This window comes from Globicephala melas, chromosome 8, assembly GCF_963455315.2.
Source record: "Globicephala melas chromosome 8, mGloMel1.2, whole genome shotgun sequence".
Taxonomy (NCBI): Eukaryota; Metazoa; Chordata; class Mammalia; order Artiodactyla; family Delphinidae; genus Globicephala; species Globicephala melas.
In genome coordinates, this window is record NC_083321.1 from 69,230,211 (window position 1) to 69,252,451 (window position 22,241).

The following is a 22,241-nucleotide window of genomic DNA, read 5'->3' on the forward strand; positions in this document are numbered from 1 at the left end:
AACCATAAACAAGATGAAAAGACAACCCTCAGAATGGGAGAAAATATTTGCTAATGAAGCAACTGACAAAGGATTAATCTCCACAATTTACAAGCAGCTTATGCAGCTCAATATGAAAAAAACAAACAACCCAATCCAAAAACGGGCAGAAGACCTAGACATTTCTCCAAAGAAGATATGCAGGTTGCCAGCAAACACATGAAAGAATGCTCAGTATCATTAATCGTTAGAGAAATGCAAGTCAAAACTACAATGAGATATCATCTCACACTGATCAGAAGGGGCATCATCAAAAAATCTACAAACAATAAATGCTGGAGAGGCTGTGGAGAAAAGTGAGCCCTCTTGCACTGTTGGTGGGAATGTAAACTGATACAGCCACTATGGAGAACCGTATGGAGGTTCCTTAAAAAGCTAAAAATAGAACTACCATACGACCCAGCAATCCCACTACTGGGCATATACCCTGAGAAAACCATAGTTCAAAAAGAGTCATGGGGCTTCCCTGGTGGCGCAGTGGTTGAGAGTCCGCCTGCCGATGCAGGGGACTCGGGTTCGTGCCCCAGTCCGGGAAGATCCCACATGCTGCGGAGCAGCTGGGCCCATGAGCCATGGCCGCTGAGCCTGGGCATCCGGAGCCTGTCCTCCGCAACAGGAGAGGCCACAACAGTGAGAGGCCCGCGTACCAAAAAAAAAAAAGAATTTAAAAAAAAAAAAAAAGAGTCATGTACCACAATGTTCATTGCAGCTCTATTTACAATAGCCAGGACATGGAAGCAACCTAAGTGTCCATCAACAGATGAATGGATGAAGAAGATGTGACACATATATACAACGGAATATTACTGAGCCATAAAAAGAAAGGAAATTGCGTTATTTGTAGTGAGGTGGATGGATCTAGAGTCTGTCATACAGAGCGAAGTAAGTCAGAAAGAGAAAAACAAATACTGTATGCTAACACATATATATGGAATCTTAAACAAACAAACAAAAAATGGTCATGAAGAAGCTAGGGGCAAGATGGGAATAAAGACGCAGAACTACTAGATTGATGTGATGTACCACATTAAGAAACTGAAGAGTAAAAACTATATGATCCCCTCAATAGATGCAGAAAAAGCTTTTGACAAAACTCAACACTCATTTATGATAAAAATTCTCCAGAAAGTTGGCATAGAGGGAACATACCTCAACATAATTAAGGCCATATATGACAGCTCCACAGCTAACATCATACTCAGTTGTGAAAAGCTGAAAGCATTTCCTCTAAGATCAGGAACAAGACAATGATGCCCACTCTCACCACTTTTATTCAATAAAATATTGGAAGTCCTAGCCACAGCAATCAGAGAAGAAAAAGAAATAAAAGGCATTCAAATTGGAAAGGAAGAAGTCAAAATGTCATTGTTTGCAGATGGCATGATACTATACTTAGAAAATCCTAAAGACATTACCAGAAAACTACTAGAGCTCATCAATGAATTCAGTAAAGTTGCAGAATATAAAATTAATATATAGAAATCTGTTGTATTTATACACACTAACAATGCATTATAAGAAAAAGAAATCAAGGAAACAATCTCACTTACCATCACATCAAAAATAATAAAATACCTAGGAATGAACCTACCCCAGGAGGTAAAGGACCTGTACTCAGAAAACTATGACACTGGTGAAAGAAATTGAAGACAACAAAAACAGATGGAAAGATACTGTGTTCTTGGATAGTAAGAATCAATATGTTAAAATGACCATTCTACTCAAGGCAATCTACAGATTCAATGCAATCCCTATAAAAATACCAAGGGTATTTTTCACAGAACTAGAACAAATAATTTTATTGTTTTTTCTTTTATTCCAGTTTAATTAATCACATTAAAAAATTAATTTTTATTAGAGTATAGCTGATTTATAATGTGTTAGTTTCTGCTGTCCAGCAAAGTGAATAAATTATACATATACCCACTATTTTTAGATTCCATTCCCATATAGGTCATTACAGAGTATTGAGTAGAGTTCCTTGCGCTACACAGTACGTTTTTATTAGTTATCTATTTTATTTATAGTAGTTGTATATGTCAATCCCAATCTCCCAATTTATCCCTTCCTCCCTTTCCACCTTGGTAACCATGAGTTTGTTTTCTACATCTGTGACTCTATTTCTGTTTTGTAAATAGGTTCATTTGTACCATATTTTTAGATTCCACATATAAGCGAAATCATATATTTGTCTTTGTCTGACATACTTCACTCAGTATGACAATATCTAGTTCCATCCATGTCACTGCAAATGGCATTATTTCCTTCTGTTTTATGGATGAGTAATATTCTATTGTATATATGTACCACATCTTCTTTATCTATTCACCTGTCAATGGACATTTAAGTTGTTTCCATGACCTGGCTGTTGTAAATAGTGCTGCAATGAGCTTTGGGGTGCATGTATCTTTTTGAATTATGGCTTTCTCCACATATATGCCCAGGAGTCACATTGCTGGGTCATATGGTAGCTCCATTTTTAGTTTTTTAAGGAACCTCCATACTGTTCTCCATAGTGGCTGTACCAATTTACATTTCCACCAACAGTGTAGGAGGGTTCCCTTTTCTTTACACCCTCTCCAGCATTTATTATTCGTAGATTTTTTTGATGATGGCCATTCTGACCAGTGTGAGGTGATATCCCATTGTAGTTTTTATTTGCATTTCTCTAATAATTAGTGATGTTGAGCATAGAACAAATAATTTTTAAATTTATATGGGAACACAAAAGACCCCAAATCTCAAGAAAGAACAGAACTGGAGGATTCATGCTCCCTGACATCAGACAATATACAAAGCTATAGGAATCAAAACAGTTTGGTACTGGCACATAAACAGACACATAGATCCACAGAAGAGAATAGTGAGCCCAGAAATGCACCCACGCACTTATGGTCAATTACTCTATGACAAAGGGGGCAAGAGTATACAACGGAGAGAAGACAGTCTCTTCAATAAGTGGTTCTGGGAAAACTGGAAAGCTACATGTAAAGGAATGAAATTAGAACATTCTATAACACCATATATGAAAATAAAATTAAGATAGATTAAAGATCTAAATGTAAGACTGGATACAATGAAACTCCTAGAGAAAAACATTCGCAGAACACTCTTTGACATAAATCCCAACAATAGTTTTTTGGATCTGCCTCCTAAATTAAAGGAAATAAAAGCTAAACTAAACAAATTGGATCCAACTAAATGTAAAAGCTTTTGCACAGCAAAGGAAACCATCAATAAAATGGAAAGACAACCTACTGAATAGGAGAAAATATTTGCAAATGATATGCCTGATAAGGGATTAATAGCCAACATATATAAACAGCTTTTACAACTCAAAATCAAAGAAGCAAACAACCTGATTAAAAATGGGCAGAAGAACTGAGTAGACACTTTTCCAACGAGGAAATGCAGATGGCCAACAGGCACGTGAAAAGATGTTCAATGTTGCTAGTCATCTGAGAAATGCAAATCAAAACCACAATGAGATATCATCTCACACCTGTCAGAACAGCTATTATCAAAAAGAACACAAATAGCAAATGTTGGCGGGGATGTGGAGAAAAGGGAACCCTCCTACACAGTTGGTGGGAATGTAAATTGGTACAGCCACTGTGGAAAACAGTATGGAAGTGTCTCAAAAAACTAAAAACAGAACTACCATATGACCCAGCTATTCCACTCCTGGGTATATATATATCCAAACAAACAAACAAAAAAACCCCAAACCACTAATTCGAAAAGATACATTCAGGACTTCCCTGGTGGTCCAGTGGTTAAGACTCCGCACTTCCAATGCAGGGGGCCCAGCTTCGATCCCTGGAAGGGTAACTAAGATCCTGCACGCCACATGGCGTAGTCAAAAAATTTAAAAAAAGAAAAGATACATGCACTCCAATGTTCATAGCAACATTATTTACAATTGCCAAGATATGGAAGCAACCTAAGTGTCCATGAAGAGATAAAATGGATAAAGACATGGTATATATATATATATATATATATATATATATATATATATATATATAGGAGGAAATAAAACTCAATAAAAAGGAATGAAATTCTGCCATTTGCTACTATGTGGATGGTCCTAGAGAGTATTATGCTTACTGAAATAAGTCAGACAGAGAAATACAAATACTGTATGTTTCACTTATATGTGGAATCTAAAAAGTAAAACAAATGAATGTATATAACAAAATAGAAACAGACTCAGACATAGAGAATAAACTAGGGGTTACCAGTGGGGAGAGGGAAGGGTGAAGGGGCAAGATAGGGCTATGGGATTAAGAGAAAATAACTACTATGAATAAAATAAATAAGCTATAAGGATATATTGTACAACACAGAGAAATATCACCATTATTTTGTAATAACTTTAAATGTAGTATAATGTATAAAAATATTGAATCACTATGTTGTACACCTAAAACTAGTATAATATTGTAAATTAAATATACTTCAATAAAAATTTTCTTCAGTGCTTAAAGCAAGCATGGCGAGATAACAGGCCTTGTCTTAGGACCAAGCATAACATCTGATTATTGGGAAACAATAAATAAATGTTTATTAAACATTATGGGAAACATTATAGGAAAATAATGAAATAGCACTTTCCCTCTCTCCCAAGGAAGTCCAAAAACTGTTCAAGGTTCCAAGTGATGCACAGCACCAGCTCAGACTCCTGTGGTCCTGGATGTTCTGTTCCAACAGGGTCCCCTCTTGGACCAATGGAAACCATGGAATAGTGCACCTTCAATATCATCTTCTACGAAAAATTTTGTTATAACTGAATACAAAATGTAGTTCCTACCTCTCTAGTAGCCAATAGAAAAGGTAAACTCAACTATAAATTAGGAAACATAACAATTCCTTAGTGGAGAAGCTAGGTTGCAAAAGAAATTTATCATGAGAGGCCTGTATATAGAAAACAAAAAACAATCTAATGGACCATGTCAAATCCAGTCCCATCCTGGTTTGGCAATTTGAAATACATTTGTATATTCTGAACATGTAGAATATGTCATTTTTCAAGCAAAATTCAAGGAAAATTACGTGTTTTACTTTAAATTTCACATTAATTATAAATTAAATTTTGTCTCCAGTCTTGCTTGCATGAGTGGGAGAAAGAAAGCTGGCAACAATACCAAAGAGAAAATGCCTTATATAGCATACAATTCTTTGCATTGCTCGTATTATATAGTCTATATTCAACGCTGTTTGTTGAATGTCTGAATGAATGTTCCAGAAAGAGAGACTTTTTGGGGGTGTTGGGGGGCACGCTGTTTGGCTCGTGGGATCTTAGTTCCCTGACCCAGGCCCTCAGGCCCTTGGCAGTGAGAGCACCGAGTCCTAACCAGTGGACCACAAGGGAATTCCCGGGAAAGAGAGGCTTTAAACTAGAGCTCCAAGGCAACAGAGGATTCTCTACCAGCCAGCCAAGGACTAAATTATTAGCATCACAATCTACAACGATATCTCTTTAACATTCAACAGACAAGACTTAGTTTATTTGCAAGAGCATTATCAAAGATTTTTTTCAGAAAACGTGATATTCTTCTCAGCAGCCCCAGGGCTTCTTGGAATTTCTACTAATAATTCCAGATATTTGAGTAAAATTACCAAGCACCCCTCATTCTGCAGATAAAGAAACAAAAAGTAATTTTATTTGACAATGAGATTGTAACAGATCATTCATGTACATGATGAATGGGCATTAGAAGGAGTGGGAGTGGGAATATCTCTCTAAGGGCCACCAAGCATGAGACATAATTAGGTGCAGTAACCCTTCAGTGCTATTCAATCACGGCATTCATCCCCCAGAGTGGGAATGTGGTTTCTCAATTCTTCTCAAGGCACTGCTCCAGGTAACCACTATTGATGGATTGAGGTTGATGTAAAAGAGAAAAACAATTTGCATTTCTGGAGATACAAAGTGTTTTCATATCTAAGTGATCATTATTCAAAGTTCTGTCAGTTATTTTATTGGTAAATGGAAATCAAAGTTATCATAAGGCCAAATTATTTACTCAAGGGCCAACCTCTTATAACTTAGTGTCCCTTCCCCCTACCGCAAAATCCCTCTCCACTGACTAGACATGCAAGTATAATGTCAATCAACTGCAATTTTTTCAAATGATGCAAGATCCATGAAATCAGTGAAGAGATGTGTGATAACTTCTAGAATCAAATGCAAAGCCATTTGCAAATGAGGATCTGACAAAATTAAATAAATAACTGAGGAAAAGACACTTAACAAGGGAGATGACAGGATAAGAACCTCAAAAGAAAATGATTTTCATATCAAGACCTTTAAAAAAGACTTCGAGAAAATTAACGAAGTCTGTAAATATTTTTGCAAGGATGATACTCTTTATAATCTGCAAACCTAAAATGTGAAATGAAGGATATCATATTATACTATCAAACAATTTTGTCAGAAAAAATTACTCCAGAAAACAACCTGGTTTATTTCTTATTGATTCTTAGAATTAAAGCCCTGTGTATACATTATTAAATAGAACAGATTCACAGTTTTAGCGTATTTTCATTATTCATTGTTAATTTCAGTCTCCATTTAAGTTTGATTCACCACGTGACTTTTCCCCAGGACTATTTATTCTCTGATAATAAGGATCTTCTGTAAATAGTTTGAACTTGAACACCACTGCCCCTACACACACTGATAATCTTTCACTAAGATGACGTGTTTTCAGTACATCTACAGAATTATAGTGGGCTCTGCTATCTTTTTCCTTCCATTTAGCTATTAACGGCTATATGTATGGCAACCAGCCAGGCCTAACCATGTGCAAAAAGGATAGAGTTTCCTGGCATATGATTGGAATGGGCACCGACACTGACATGCATGGAGTTTATTTTCAAGGGAACACCATCCACCTACGAGGGACTCACCGCGACTCCCTGGCCCTGTTTCCCCACGTCTCCACAACAGCATTCATGCAGCCGGACCATGCAGGTAAACTGAGGGCCAGCTCAGGTGATCAAATTCCTATCTTCAGGCATATACTCTTTTTTTTTTAACATCTTTATTGGAGTATAATTTCTTTACAATGGTGTGTTAGTTTCTGCTTTATAACAAAGTGAATCAGCTATTACATATACATATATCCCCATATCCCCTCTCTCTTGTGTCTCCCTCCCACCCTCCCTATCCCACCCCTCTAGGTGGTCACAGAGCACCGAGCTGATCTCCCTGTGCTATGCAGCTGCTTCCCACCCCTCTAGGTGGTCACAGAGCACTGAGCTGATCTCCCTGTGCTATGCAGCTGCTTCCCACTAGCTATCTATTTTACATTTGGTAGTGTATATGTAAGTCCATACCACTCTCTCACTTTGTCCCAGCTTACCCTTCCCCCTCCCCCAGAAGAAATTGTTTGAATTAGGGCGCTTCTGGGTGTACAGAAAGAGGTATAGTCCTGATTAGAATCAGAGAATCCTGACTATTTTATTTCAAGTATATAGTGTAAAGGACAAAGGAAAGGTGTCTAAAATAACATCCACAAAGCAGAAGTGGGAGTACTCCAAATGACCTCGCCTCACAAATCCTAGAAGAATGCTCTTGATTTATATCCATGAGCAATTCAGGCCAAGAAAGAGGAATTTTTGTTGTTGTTCTCTTTAAGCACAAACATCATTTTAGTTACTGCTCTGAAGCATCAACCAGGCATGAGCAGCCCAGTGGTTGCTTCCAGGTTATGGACATGAACTTGTCTGCCTTCTTTAGTGACTGATGGTGGTCTCTTGATGAGTCCCAGATGGGGACTTCCCTATTTTCATTCTCTTGGGCACCCAGAAAGCAAGCTGCATTGGGTCTTAAGTTCATGGAGAGCCCATTGAAATACCAGTACCTGTCCCTTCTCTTAGAGATTCCCAAGCTAATTATATAACGGGGGCATTTTAATAAAAGATATAGAACAATATATGGCAGCATATGCTGTCTCATGAAAAATAAGAATAGCAAGTGCTACGGGTGTTCAACATGTTTCTCCAACCCAACTTTTTCATTAGTCTTAAGAAGAAACCAATATTCTACCCAAGATGAGTACTTGCCAGCTCTGTCTCCTTTATGAATGGGTATTTGCTCCTTTACTCCACACTAGAACTGCAGTTTAGATGCCTCTCCGTGTCACTGGTTAAGAACTTGAGGTTTGAGCTTCAAAACTTTTGCCTAAGAACTGTCTCAGAGTAGGAGCTGCATAATCCTTGCCTTGTAAACTTCTAGTATTCAACATTTCTATATTAATACAATTGATCAATTATGAATCATGCCAAGGGACGCCTTGGGAACAATGATCTTTTTTTTAATGCACTCTTCAAGACCAAAGAGGGAAGAGGAGGAAAACAGCCAAATAGGTTTAACCCGTAGAAAGAGGCATTCAAAACTAGAGATGGCTGGAATAATTTTAGGGTTTTGGCTACTTACTCATGTGCCCTACAGGCTTCTAAAGAGCTACATGACGATGTTTTCCAGTTTATATTTGGTGGTGAGTATAAATCGGTTATTGCTGAAAAGCTTAGTTATTTCACCAATTCCTGTCCCATATCTCTAAGCCAAAAGGAGTGCCCAAAACATGGGTAGAGGAGCCTGTCAGTTGCAAGTCAAACGTTTTCTCTTTGAATCTTTTTTTTTTAAACCACCTTTTTGATGTATGACTGATACACAAAAAGCTGTATATTTAATATATGTAAATTGATGAGTTTGGAGAGAAGTATGCATCTGTGAAAACATCACCACAATCAAGGCCTTAAGCTCCTCTTAGAGAAGATAATTCCTCATCTGTTGAAGGAATGATGAACACATCAATAATGAGCTGCCTGGAGACCCACATAGGCAGAGGAAGCTCTCGCCATGTCTGTCTTCCGAGGTATCTTCTCTCTGGTTTTATAGAGACCCTTCCTCATGACGGTCACCACGGGGTGCTAGGGTACCCCATGAACCAGTGGTTTGGGCTCATCCTGAAGGGGTAACTTGTCAGTATTTAGACATGTGTAGCATGATAGAAGCTATCTCTGTGCTTTGTAGGTAGTTAACGAGACCTGCACTCTCACTCACCTCTGAGAACAGTCTACTAGAGGAAGGGAAGATTTATTGATCCAATAATTTCACTGAAAGTTGATACTTGCCAATAATTTGGTTTTATATGATTTTATGGTGAATTCAGTTAAGATATGTGTACCTGATGCCAAGGCATCTAGAAAATTCAGCTTAAAAATTATATTGTTCTCAGTCAGACATGAGTGTTGGTTTTTCTTTTCATCTGGCATCATGTAGACTTACCATTGGAAACAAGACCATCCTCTGCTCAAGGGCTTAATGAAGAAATACATTTGGCTTTAATAATAATACCTTACTTGTGTATTGTACTTTGCAGCTTATGAACACCTTTAGGGCAAAAGTCATGACTTCAGAAACGTGACCTAATTTGAATTTTGTCTAGAATATTCATCTTACGGATAATGAGTTCCTTTTAAACTGGGTGGGGCGAAGATAATCATCACCTATCAGTGATTTTCTAGGAGTGACCATCTTCTAATAGGTGTGTACAATAGGGAAGACCCAGAGAAATCACCTGTTGGCAACAACTTTGCAAGTTTTATTTGTCCATGACAAATGAATTTCAGATGGTATTTTTTCCCCATAAGTAAATATATTCAGAGTAATTTGTTCCCCTTGGTGTCTGATTTTTAAATACTATATAAAGATGATATTTTAAAAATCCACCTTATCGGTCATTTTGAAATAAATTATATAGTTTTGCTAACAAACCAAAATCAAACTCTCGAGCATCGCACACAACGCCAAGCTATTTCTCTTCCAGGCATCTTCAGGGTGTTTTGCTCCACCCTGTACCACTTCCAGAGAGGCATGAATCAAATATATGAGGTCAGCAGCTGCGGCAACAAGGACCCTTCTGAACAGCCGTACGGGATGATAAGAACCTTTTACATCGCCGCTGAAGAGGTAGAATGGGATTACGCCCCTAACAAAAACTGGGAGTTCGAAAAGCAGCACTCGGACGGAGGATGGGAAAGGTACCACAGGCGAAGCCGCCGCGGAGTCTCTCGGGTGGGGTCTCACATGCTCCGTGGACGTTTGTCAAATGTGGAAACTAAAAATGCCCTGTTTTTGTCTGCCCAGTTCTGGCAGACAAGAGATTTTATTCAGGGGCACGAAAGCTTAGGGAAACTGCCCTCTGCGTCCCGGGAAAGGGTCTGAAGTCATTTTAAGGGCGCTCCCGCGGCGGGCTCCGTCCACATCCGCTGGCTAGTTTCAAGGGTGGCTGTCGAACCAGCGAATGTGGCTTTGAGTGAGCGTCTGGACTGAAAGGGTTTGGGCAAAGAGGCCCATCTCACAGTAATCCTGGGAGGACAAAAGGATGCAGAGGGAGGCAGAGATGGTGCGTAGATCTGGGGTGAGAATGGGCAGCTGTAGATTGAGGACCGCGGGGGCCGTTGGCCGAGCGCTGACCGTGGGGGACAACCAAGGAGCACGTAGGAGGCATTGGCAGAGATCCCCGAGTTGGGACAGGAAAAGCAGTTCTCTTTGGATGACCTGGTACCCAGAAAGTCCGCCAGATTGACCCTCCTGGGCAGGACTGTCGGCCAATGCTAAGCACCAATGAATGAGCGGAGGCAATGAGATGCTGGGGTAACACCCAGGCATTGGTTTTGGTTTTTTTTTTTTTTTCCGGTACGCAGGCCTCTCACTGTTGTGGCCTCTCCCATTGCGGAGCACAGGCTCCGGACGCGCAGGCTCAGCGGCCATGGCTCACGGGCCCAGCCGCTCCGCAGCATGTGGGATCTTCCCGGACCGGGGCACGAACCTGTGTCCCCTGCATCGGCAGGCGGACTCTCAACCACTGCGCCACCAGGGAAGCCCGGCATTGGTATTTTTAAAAGCTCCCCAAATAATTCGAAAAGCAGATTCTAGATTAAGAACCACAGCACGGGGCTGTTTTGTTTCTCTTCTTACTTGGCCTGTTTTGAGGGTTCAGGCTAATGCAAAGAATGTAATGGTGCCACCTTATGGACAAATGAAGAAACACAATGACTCTCCATTTTTAAAAGATTTGCCTCAAGGACAGGACGGTTTAAAATTCATTCAATGATTCACCAACCCAGTTTGCTGAACCAGACACCCCTCCTGCTAAACCAGTGCCGCCAATACAAGTTAAAGACTGATACTGCAGTAGAAAATGAAATGAATATTAATTTTGCTTTTTATAAAATGATTATTTCATTAACAGGCTGCCATCACTGAAGAAATCATCATATAATAATTTTGTCATGTGTACAATCTTAGCCCATGAGTGTGTAAGAAATTTATTTTCTTGAAACTCAGTGTACTTTCTGTTCTCAGCCCCATCCCTCTGGGCTGGCAGGGAAGAGCTAGCTTTGGTCTTCTGAGATTGTCTCCCAAGCTGCATGGAGAGACAGAGGGTGCTGAGTGTGTCTGCACCCTGCCCCTGCCACTGTGGATTGTGCCCATAAATAAATAAAAACAAAGTGAGATGAGAGCATTTTCACCTATTAAAAATACAACAGATCTGTAGATAAAAGTGCAGGACAGAAATGAAATGCCAAGTCATCCCAGTGGCAATCTGTAGCACCCCTGTAGACCAGAGCCCAGGAACGAATGCCCCTCTGCACCCCAGTTGCTATGCCTCTGCCGTTTGACCCAAGGCCATATCGTAGGACACCTCTAGTTTTCAGACTACCCCTCAGTATGTGTTTTCCCTGAGACATTTATTGTCCTGGTCAGCACAGACCCTCTGCGTCAACTTGGAACCTGGAAGTCTTTCCCAGAAAGGCAACAAATGGGACCATTGGCACAATGCCAGGGTCTGTGCAATGAGAAGGAATTTGAAAATAGAGAGTAGGTTGCTATAGAGAAATAAAGTTATACCTAGCACTCCTGACCTTGTGGACTGATATGCATGTAATTTAACTAACCTGGGATTCCAGACAAGACTCGCCATCTACCTAGAGTCTGTCATACAGAGTGAAATAAGTCAGAAAGAGAGAAACAAATACCGTGTGCTAATGCACATATATGGAATCTACACTAACAGTACCGATGAACCCAGTGACAGGGCAGGAATAAAGACGTGGACGTAGAAAACGGACTTAAGGACACGGGGGGGAAGGGGAAGTTGGGACGAAGTGAGAGAGTAGCATGGACATATATACACTACCAAACGTAAAATAGATAGCTGGTGGGAAGCAGCCGCATAGCACAGGGAGATCAGCTCGGTGCTTTGTGACCACCTAGAGGGGTGGGACAGGGAGGGTGGGAGGGAGATGCAAGAGGGAGGGGATATGGGGATATATGTATACATATAGCTGATTCACTTTGTTGTACAACAGAAACTAACACACCATTGTAAAGCAATTATAGTCCAATAAAGATATATATATAAAAGACTCGCCATCTATTGAGCACCCCCCATGAGCGAGGCATTTTACTAGGCCTTTTACAAACCCTATCTGATATGACCCTCGCCACACACTTGACCCATTCCATCAGCTCTGGCCCAGGATAATCATGTGACATCCTAGTGAGATGATAGAGCAAGCGCTTATGTGTTTCTTAATAGGTGTCTGACACAGACACAGCTTTACGGGTCTTAACTTACATGATCCTCACACCAGTCCTGGGAGGTAGATGAATTATCATCACGTCATTCTGCAGAGAAGGGAAGCTGGAAAACAGCAGAGGTGGCTCGAGAGTCTGTGCTTGTCGCCACCACACGTTACTAGGACTCCTGGAAAAATAAAAGTAGGAGAAAAATTCTCTTCTCTTGGAAAGCACACAGTGGTGGGTAGAAGATATACATGCATTTGTTAACTACCTACTGTGTGCTAGGCATTGTGCAAAGTGCTGAGAAGGGCACACAAGGTCCTTTTCATACAGAATTCATGGTCCATGGGGCAGACACTAGAACAAGCACACTGAGTCATGCAGTCACTGTGGGGAGGGAAGCCCCATCTTGGGGGAAAGCGGGGGAGAGGGTAGGTGATCAGGGAAAGCTTCTGGGAAGAAGTAGTCTTTGAGCTGGGACAAGAAGAGAGGGTCAGTTGAAGAGGTGGAAGTGTGCTCTCAGCACAGGAAGGCAGCAAGTGGGTGCCTGGAGGAGTGGAGGGCACGTGGAGCTCAAGAGAGTGAATGTTTAGAATGGCATGAGCATAGGGCATGTGGGGGGCAATGATAGGAAACCAGGTTTGGGAGGTTGGCAGAGGCAGATAGGGAAAGGGTATGAGAGCTAAATTGAGGAGTCTGCCAGTGGGAAGCCTTAAAAAGCTTTTCCACAAGGACCGACCAACATGTTCAAATTTGTGGCTTAGGATCACTCTGCCTGCAACGTGGAGCAGCGGTCCCCAACCTTTTCGGCACTAAGGACCGGTTTCGTGGAAGATAATTTTTCCACGGAAGGGGGAAGGCGGGTGGATAGTTCAGGCAGTAACGCAAGCGATGGGGAGCGGCAGATGAAGCTTCGCTTGCTCGCCTGCCGCTCACCTCCTGCTCTGTGGCCCGGTTCCTAACAGGTCGCGGACCAGTACCGTACCGGTCTGTGGCCCAGGGGTTGGGGACCCCTGGAGTAGAGACTAGAGAGAGGAAAGGAGCACTGGAGGCAGAGAACATGGTTAGGAACGATTCCAGTTAATACAGGTAAGTGATTAGATTAGGTAGGTGGCTTAGAGTGTCGGCAGTTTAATAGTAGGGAAATGGAAGGATATGAGACACACTGTATTTAGAGATAAAGTCAATAGATTTGTTTCTATCTTCTGTGATGATCTAGCTTGGTGCTAGATAAAATATATAGTTGATCCTCATTATTTGCAGATTCCATGTGTGTGAATTTGCCTACTCGCTGAAATTTATCTGTAACCCCCAAGTCAATGCTTGTGGTGCTTTTGTGGTCACTTGCAGATATGAATAAAGCAGTAAAAAATGTATGTCCCTTGATGTTCACATTCCCAGCAGAGGTCAAACCAACAATGCATCCTTCTGCCTTCTTGTTTCAGCTCTCCTACAGAAACAAGTGTCCTCTTGGTCATCTATTTAGTGCCACTTTTTTTTTTTTCTTCTTTGTGCTTTCTGTTGGTGATTTAGCTGTTTAAAATGGCTCCCCCAGCTTGGGACTGAAGTGCTGTCTAGGGTCCCTTAGCACGGGAAGGCTGTAATGTGCCCTTACAGAGTAAATACAGGTGCTAGATAAGCTTCATTCAGGCATGAGTCATAGTACTATTGGCCATGAGTTCAGTATTTATGGATCAGCAATATCTATTGCATAAGATGTCTTTAAACAGAAACACACATCAAACAAGGTTATATATTGATCTGTTGATGAAAATATTGTGACCCGAGGTTCGAAGGAACCTAACCCGGTGTTTCCCCTAGGAAAAATGGTTCAGTATTTGTTCATTCAGTGTTTGGGGTGACTCTCTAGAATGTAACTACTGTGAATAACAAGAATCAATTGTATCTCTATTTAGGGAATTCCCTGATGGTCCAGTGATTAGGACTCTGCACTCTCACAGTTGGGGTCCAGGTTCAATCCCTGATCAGGGAACTAAGATCCTGCAAGCCGTGCAACATGGCCAAAATATATGTATCTATTTGTATGTATATGCACAATACACAACCCACAGACTTTCTTGAGCTCTTTAAAATGGAAAAGCATAACAAGGTACAGAATGAGACATATAAAATCTGGAGGAATGCAGGGTGGTAGAATGTGTGTGTATGTGCATGGGTGAGCATGTGGGTGAGGTTAGTTAGTTCCAAGAAGAGAAGTGCAACCTCAAAGGGCTCTTATGAGTCTCTAACTAAAGCTGGTCAGGGATTGAGTGCCAGTAGGGCTTTAGAGCAATGGTTCCCAAGAGTGGACCATAGTCCAGTGCCGGACTGCCTACATCTGAGCACCCAGAGATGCTTTCAAATGCAGAATCCTGGTCCCACTCCCCGAGAGCCTGGTACAAAAAACCAGCTCCCCACAGAGATCCTGATTGCTGCCAAATTTGGGAAGCACTGCTCCAGTGCACCCCCGAATCATGCAGAAGCACTCAAGGATTTTCTTACCCTCTAACAACTTTAATTCCTGTTGCTTCTGATTTGCAGACATGGAGATATATTTATGAACCACACTGAAAACTGGATTGGCTCTCAGTACAAGAAAGTGGTTTACAGGGAATACACCAATGGAGAATTTGTGGAGATCAAAGCCCAACCGCCACAAGAGGAACACTTGGCACTCCTGGGTATGGCACAGATCGCAGCCGTGCACTGCCAGCACACACACACACACACACACACACACACACACACACACACACACACACACACACACACACGTCTGGTTAGACTTCTGCCCAAGAAGGGATGGAAGGAACAGAGCAGCCTGACTGCATTCATCCAAGTAGGACAACTTCCTGCTCTCCCGTTATCAGGGAGTGTGCTGCATGCTCGGCTCATACAAACAGTAGCCGTAAGAAGACTACCAGATGATGCGCAAACAGGAATTCATATCATCAGGGCAGTCTAACCAGTACCTGTTGCCCTGAAGTTCCTTTGCCACCCCTCTGCTGAGCCAGGAAATTTTCATCTGAAACAAGCTGATGCCTCAGAACAGCAGGCAGAGTGTTTGCATAACTTCACCAAAGTTCTCAATCATCCATGCACAGCGCCTTACCAACACACCATGAAAATCATTCTGACAAAAGAAGAACCCCTTACTTAAGAGCGGTGCTTGGGTGAACGGCCTAGATTCAGTTCCAGGGGCCCTAACTCCTGGCCTTCTCAGAACCGACTCTGCCTGTGTGGGCTACCTGACCTGGAGATCAGATAAGCTCTTCCTGCTAACCTTCCCCACTTTTCTTCACCTGAGCATCACCAAACCTGACTCCATTACGAAGATGCCATCTTAAAGCAGAGGGCTAATCTAGAGGACTTTTAGAAATCCGTCTCCATTTTTAAAAGTACAAGGCAACTTATATAAATAGTAAGGCTGTAATGTGTTTTATTATTAAAATAAGGCACCACGAGGTTACTAGATTCATAAATTATGAGACAGCCCGTCCATCTTCACCATCTATTAACATCAGCTCCCAAGCTTGTTTGTCATACCAAATGAGTAATCTCCCACGGGAACGTTCCTTCTTTTGAGCCCTGTGTGTGGACAGATCTCTGAAGAAAGGGTGCTGATCTTGCGGAGGCGGCTGGGCTGCACCCCCACCCCCCAAGAGCCCCGGTTTGGTTTGCTCAGTAAAATGACACAAACCAGCGACTTCATCAGAGGCAAGCCCAGCAGCACTTCAGCCAGTGGAGCGGGAGGCCCATCTATTCATTTTCTGCAGCTCAGGGAGAGGTCTGCATTCCTGAAGCTGCAAAGGGCACAGGACAGGCCCGCCTCTGGTCATTACTGTTCCCTGTGACCCACCAGGCGGTAAATCAGAAAGCATCTGCTCCCTCTCACCAATCCAGCAAGGCATGTGCAATTTACGTGGTCGTGTATACATAAATAGTGATCTTAACATATGTATGCACATGCCCCATCTGTAACTCTACCCCAAACTGCTGCTTAAAAACATGCCTAGATTTTTCTTTTCTAGATTTATCATTAAAAGAGTGCTTTTCAGACACTTTCTGATTCATACTAAATATTTCTTCTGAAGACAATAATAGTCCAACAAATTTTAGATTTATTTAGGCCTTTCATCAGTAAGGTTATCCCTTGGTATCCACAGGGGATTTGTTCCAGGACCTCCATGGGTACCCAGATGCTCAAGTCTCTTATATTAAATGGCTTAGTGCTGTCGGCCCTCCGTATTCATGGACTCTGCATCCACTCATACGGACAGCCAACTACATTTCTCAGAAGAGCAATTAAAACCATGGTTTGAACCAGTGAAGAATGGATGGGTGTGGTCTGACTCTCAACCGTGGTATATCTCCCTATGAATGTAGAATGCAAATACATATTGAGAACCACTGAGATTGGGTCTGATGTGCTTCCAAGATGGAAGTCTGTTTCCACCTCTCTCAGGCAATGCCTTGTGCAGACCCCTTTGTGTATGATACTTTGTCAGTGTGGCTGAGCAAACTAGGTTTGTGGCACATTCTGGGCACCAAGAGGCACCTGTCATAGGTGAGGGTCATCCCACAGTAACGTGGGTGCAGGCCTCTTCAGAGATGTGTGGGCCTATTTCCACTGGCACTCAGGCTGGTTGCTTGTAACAGAAATGTGTACACATGAGGTGCTGAAAAGCACATGTCTCATGCAGGTATCCAAATACTGAGAAACAGCATTGGACATTTGGACATGCATTAGTGAAATCACTGTATTGGTCATACATCAATACATATGTTTTAATTTTGTTATCTTAGCAATCCCTTTTATACACATCATTTCATTGCATCCTCACTATTATATCCATTAACCAGATAATGAGTAGTTTTAGGCTTACCAAAGGTTACACACAGAGGGATTACAACTGAAAGTCACCATATCCTACATCATTAGTATGCATGGAATTATATATATAAAATATACATATATTTTAATTTAAAATTTTTAAATTGACATTATATTTTCATAGTCATTTGTTTTCCAATCCCTTAATGATAACAAAACGGGCACTTGTTTCTGAAATAAAAACAAACAAACAAACAAAAAAAGTCACCATGTCCTGTGGCTATAGCTTTTCCTGGAGAGTATGTCTCAGCAATATAAAAGTTTAAGCATTTATTGAGTATTTACTGTGCTTCAATCCTTACTGTAACCCTCTGAGAAAGGTGTTATTAAACTCATGTTACAGATAAGGAAGTTGACTCAGGTCACTTAACTTACTCAAGGCCTCTCCAATAAGTAAGTAAAGGAGGCAGGATTTGAACCCAGGCTGGTGCAATCGCCAAACATGACGTGATATTTAATGCTATCAATATCTCCCTCTAGAGGAAATACACTAATAACGGTGCTAACCTTCGTTTATTTTGTCAAATACTACCTACATGTAAATTACACCAATGTTGAAAAGAGCAACGACAATGCACACAGGTCTGTGTTTTGCCTTCAGGCCCAATGATTCATGCTGAGGTGGGCGACTCCATCCTGATCATATTTATGAACAAGGCCAGTCGGCCCTACTCCATCTCAGCCCACGGAGTGGAGGACATGGAGAGTGGGAAGGGACTCCCAGTGCCTGTCACAAAGCCAGGTAACTTACCCCACAGATCTGCTCCATCCCGATGAATACTGCAGACTCAACTCTTCTCTGATCTTTTCTGAACTCTGAAGGGTTTTGGAGAGCTCATTGTAATGTCAATTAATGGTGTTCCAACCATTACCCCAATATGAAATCACCATTCACCCAATGGCCAAGTGCTTATGGAGCTCCTACAGCTCCATTAGGAACCTTAAAGGGTATTAAGACGTAACAGCTAACACATATTCAGTGTTAACATTGTGCCAGCTTTTACATTTAAAACAAAAATTTTTAAACTCATTTATCCTTAAAATAACCCGGGGAGGTAGACACTAACATATTTCATTTAACCTGATACCATCAATTGTAATGGCCATGATTACTTTATCTGTTACTAAAGAAAGAAAAGAAAAAACATGCTGCCAATTAAACTTTAACATGCCACTGATTGAAAGATGCATCCTGACATCAGATGTGCTAAACTCTGAAAAATGTGCATCCTGTAATTGATGAAGTGTGGTAGTTATGCCCATTTAACAGGTGACTGAAGCAAAGAGGAGTAAGGAACTTAACCACGTCAGACGTTAGTAATAGCGGAACTCAGCTTGTTTGACTTCAGGACCTGAGCTCTTAACCACACATTTCTCTCAAGATGCTTAAAATGAGTTTGAAAGAAAAAAAGATGAATCATTTCAGCAAGAGTGCAGATTATGCAAGATGAAATTCTAAGTGGTGAAGAATTTCAAGAATATATCTGAGAGTGTTGATAAAATTTCAGAGAAGGAAAACCCGTGAAGACTGATTGTCTAATTAGGAACAATTAGGGAAGGCTTTATAAAGGAGATAGAACTCCAGCTGGCTTTTAAAAGATGCATTGAAGGGAGAGAAGAGCTCACAATTTAAGGAGCTTCCATAATATTTACACAGTTAAAGTGTGCTTGTGATAAATGTCAAGAGCCCCTGTGACCTTCAGTTATGAAATTGATAGCAACCATAGGTATAATTACAGGGGAGTTATATTCCATTTTACCTCTGATGAATACATAATAGCATTATAATAATCCTATATAATTGCAATAAAGGTCATATAAATTTTAAAAAATTTAAATAGGTATAAAGAAAAGAAAACAATCTAACGCATCACGAGAAAAGGTTAGCAAGGTATCTATTCAAGGTTGGGTTGTGGGAAGGAAAATCATTATTGGCTACTATTCCAACTTCTGCCACTCCCTACTCCCAGTATCAGAAGCTGCTTCAAGAAACTTCTCATGAACATCTAAATGTCTATCTACAGAGAAATAGTCAATTTTGGAATATTCTTAGAATGGACCATTGTACAATCATTAAATGACATTTAAGAAAGTTTTAATAACATGGGAAAGACTTGTTAAGCAAAATACAAGCATAGAAGAAAGACCAGAAGGGAAATAAGCCAAAATGTTAATAATGGTTTTATCTTTGTGGTGGTATTTTAAACAGCAGAGTGATCATCTTTTCTACTTCCTCACATTTTTTATACCTTCTAGGTTTTCTCTAATGGATGTGTCTTGCTTTGATGAAGAGGAAAATGGTTTAAAATGGATCAAAAAAGCTATTAAATATATTTATTTTTGATGGTTGAAAGCAACTCTAGAGGGAGGAAGAAAGGTGCCTATTAGCCATGGGGAGTGGGGAGCTCTGGTAGGGCTGTGGGCAAGTTGGTGTGACCCCTCCCAGGCTGTTGTGCCCTGGTGGTGAGGAGTGGCAAGGGACACAACTTCTCTATGCTGACTGGCCTTCCAAGAGTCCTAGATGTGAGGGTTATGAGAGTAGGGAGAAAAATGTTTAGAGCATGGCAAAGGAGAAATTATTACTATTTTTTTACTGGAACTCAGAGGGATTCAGTCCCCACAAGGGTCTCTAATAAGGCAGAAAGATTTGGAAGAACCCAGAGATTAGATGTAGGAGCAATAAACTAACCTTGTGCAGGAAGTCCAGGCAACTTGGAGAAGAAAGTTTAATCAGGGCATGCATGCGATGAAGAGAGCAAACTAGCATTTTAAGAAAAGTAAGCCCCTATCAGTTTTCTCCTCCCCCTCCCCCCTCCCCCTCCCCTCCCCTCCCCCTCCCCTCCCCTCCCCCTCCCCTCCCCTCCCCCTCCCCTCCCCCTCCCCTCCCCCTCCCCTCCCCCTCCCCTCCCCCTCCCCTCCCCCTCCCTCCTCTTTCCCCACTTTCTCCTCCTCCTCCCTTTCCCCTTCTCCTTTCCTCCTCCTCCTCCTTCTTCTCTTTCTTCTTCTCCTCCTTCCTCTTCCTCTCCTCCTTCTTCTCCTCCTTCCTCTTCTTCTTCTTCTTCTCCTTTTTATTAAATCACTCAACAAACATTTACTTAGCATCCTCTTTTTGTTGAGAGGTGGGCTCCCAGCTGGGGTAGACGATGGATTGTTTCAACTTTAACACCATCCCTGGAGTCACTTGCATTTAGAAAGCTAAATATCAGTTGTTTATCTTGTGATTACCAAGACATAGGGGCTATAATGAAAATCATGGAAACTAGACCTAAAATTATATCGCTAACCAACTGGTGCATGAGCAAACCTGGAGCAAAGTTTCATGTAAGCATTACTTTTGTTTTGCTTTGTGGCTCACATTCAGCTGTAGGTTGCTTGTCCTGATAGGGTGGGGAAGGGACACAGTTCAAAAGGAGATAACAATTTAAATGAGCCTTTTACAATGTGATTATCTTGATAATTCATGAATATGTTTATGACTCCTTTGCAAGGCTCTGGGTCAGCCCCAGGGGATGCACAGATATGGGGCCTCACAAGAGGGAGTGCATGTATTTTTTATTAGTATACATACAAATTAGCAATTATTGACTTCCTTCAATGTGAGGCACTATTCTAGGTATTTTATTTCATTTAATCCTCACAACAATTTGAAAACTGGCATAACTAATCCACTTTACAAATAAGGAAACTAAAAGTCAGTGAGATTAAGTAGCTTGTCAAGGTTGAGTGAAAACAAGTCATTAGGGTTGGGATTTGAAACTAGGCCTCTCTGGTTCTCTCTGGTTCCAACTAGATCTCACCTGCCTGCACATTAGAATCACCTGAGAAGCTTAAGGAATATACTGGTACCCTAGTACCAGATCCCAGATACTCTAATTTCATTGGTTTGGGATAAGGCCTGAGCAGTGAGAGTTTACAAAGCTCCCTGCTGATTCCACAAGAAGCCAAGGCTGAGGCCCATAGTAACTCAAGCATGCTCAAGCATAACTCTTAGGAAAAAGGTACAAAATTTGAGGAAAGAAACATTGAGGTGTAAAATAAGTCTTCATTTCCTGAATAAACATCAGCTGATAATAGAAAAGGCAAACTAAGATGGAAGGCTATAGTCTGAAATGAAAATCTATCATTTTGAACCTGCATAAAATCAAGATGTGAATTTAATGGGAACATTTCTAATGAATGGGCAATTCTACTCAGCAATAAACTTTAACCAAAATATACGAAGAATCTCTTTGTATTTCTTCAGATAAATTGTCTGGAACAGAGGTAACATGAACAAAAATTTTTTCTATTTCTTCTCATTTGTTTCAGGAGAAATAAAAACTTACAGATGGAATGTCCCTAAAAGGTCCGGTCCAGGGCCCTCTGACCCAAATTGTATTCCATGGGTTTACTATTCAACAGTAAACTTTGTGAAGGTAAGGTGGAGAGAGCCACCAAATTGCTCAAAGTGATGTGGCTTTAAGCTGACTCTTCAAGTTATCACAACTATGGTGGGTATATGTGAAGAGATGTATTGGTTTAGAGCAGGGGTCTCAAACTATGGCCATGCCTGTTTGTTTGCATTATTGATGATGAAGTTGAGTAGTTGTGATGGAAATGGTATGGGTCACACAGTAAAAAATACTTGCTATCTGGTGCTTTACAAAAACAAAGTTTGCCGACACTTGATCTAAAGTATACGGGGAAAAAAATAAAATCTCGATG

General features: G+C 41.1%; 1 protein-coding gene across 2 annotated transcripts in view; it reads left to right on the forward strand.

Annotated features, from left to right (window-relative positions):
• Positions 1–22,241, forward strand: part of HEPHL1 (hephaestin like 1) — a 68,419-nt gene that overhangs the window by 33,850 nt on the left and 12,328 nt on the right. For both annotated transcript variants that reach the window (XM_060303925.2, XM_060303926.1), the window contains 5 exons: positions 6,806–7,018; positions 9,882–10,095; positions 15,185–15,324; positions 18,139–18,279; positions 21,846–21,952. In XM_060303925.2, coding sequence (XP_060159908.1) covers positions 6,806–7,018; positions 9,882–10,095; positions 15,185–15,324; positions 18,139–18,279; positions 21,846–21,952 — 815 coding nt within the window. The remainder of the gene's footprint in view (positions 1–6,805; positions 7,019–9,881; positions 10,096–15,184; positions 15,325–18,138; positions 18,280–21,845; positions 21,953–22,241) is intronic.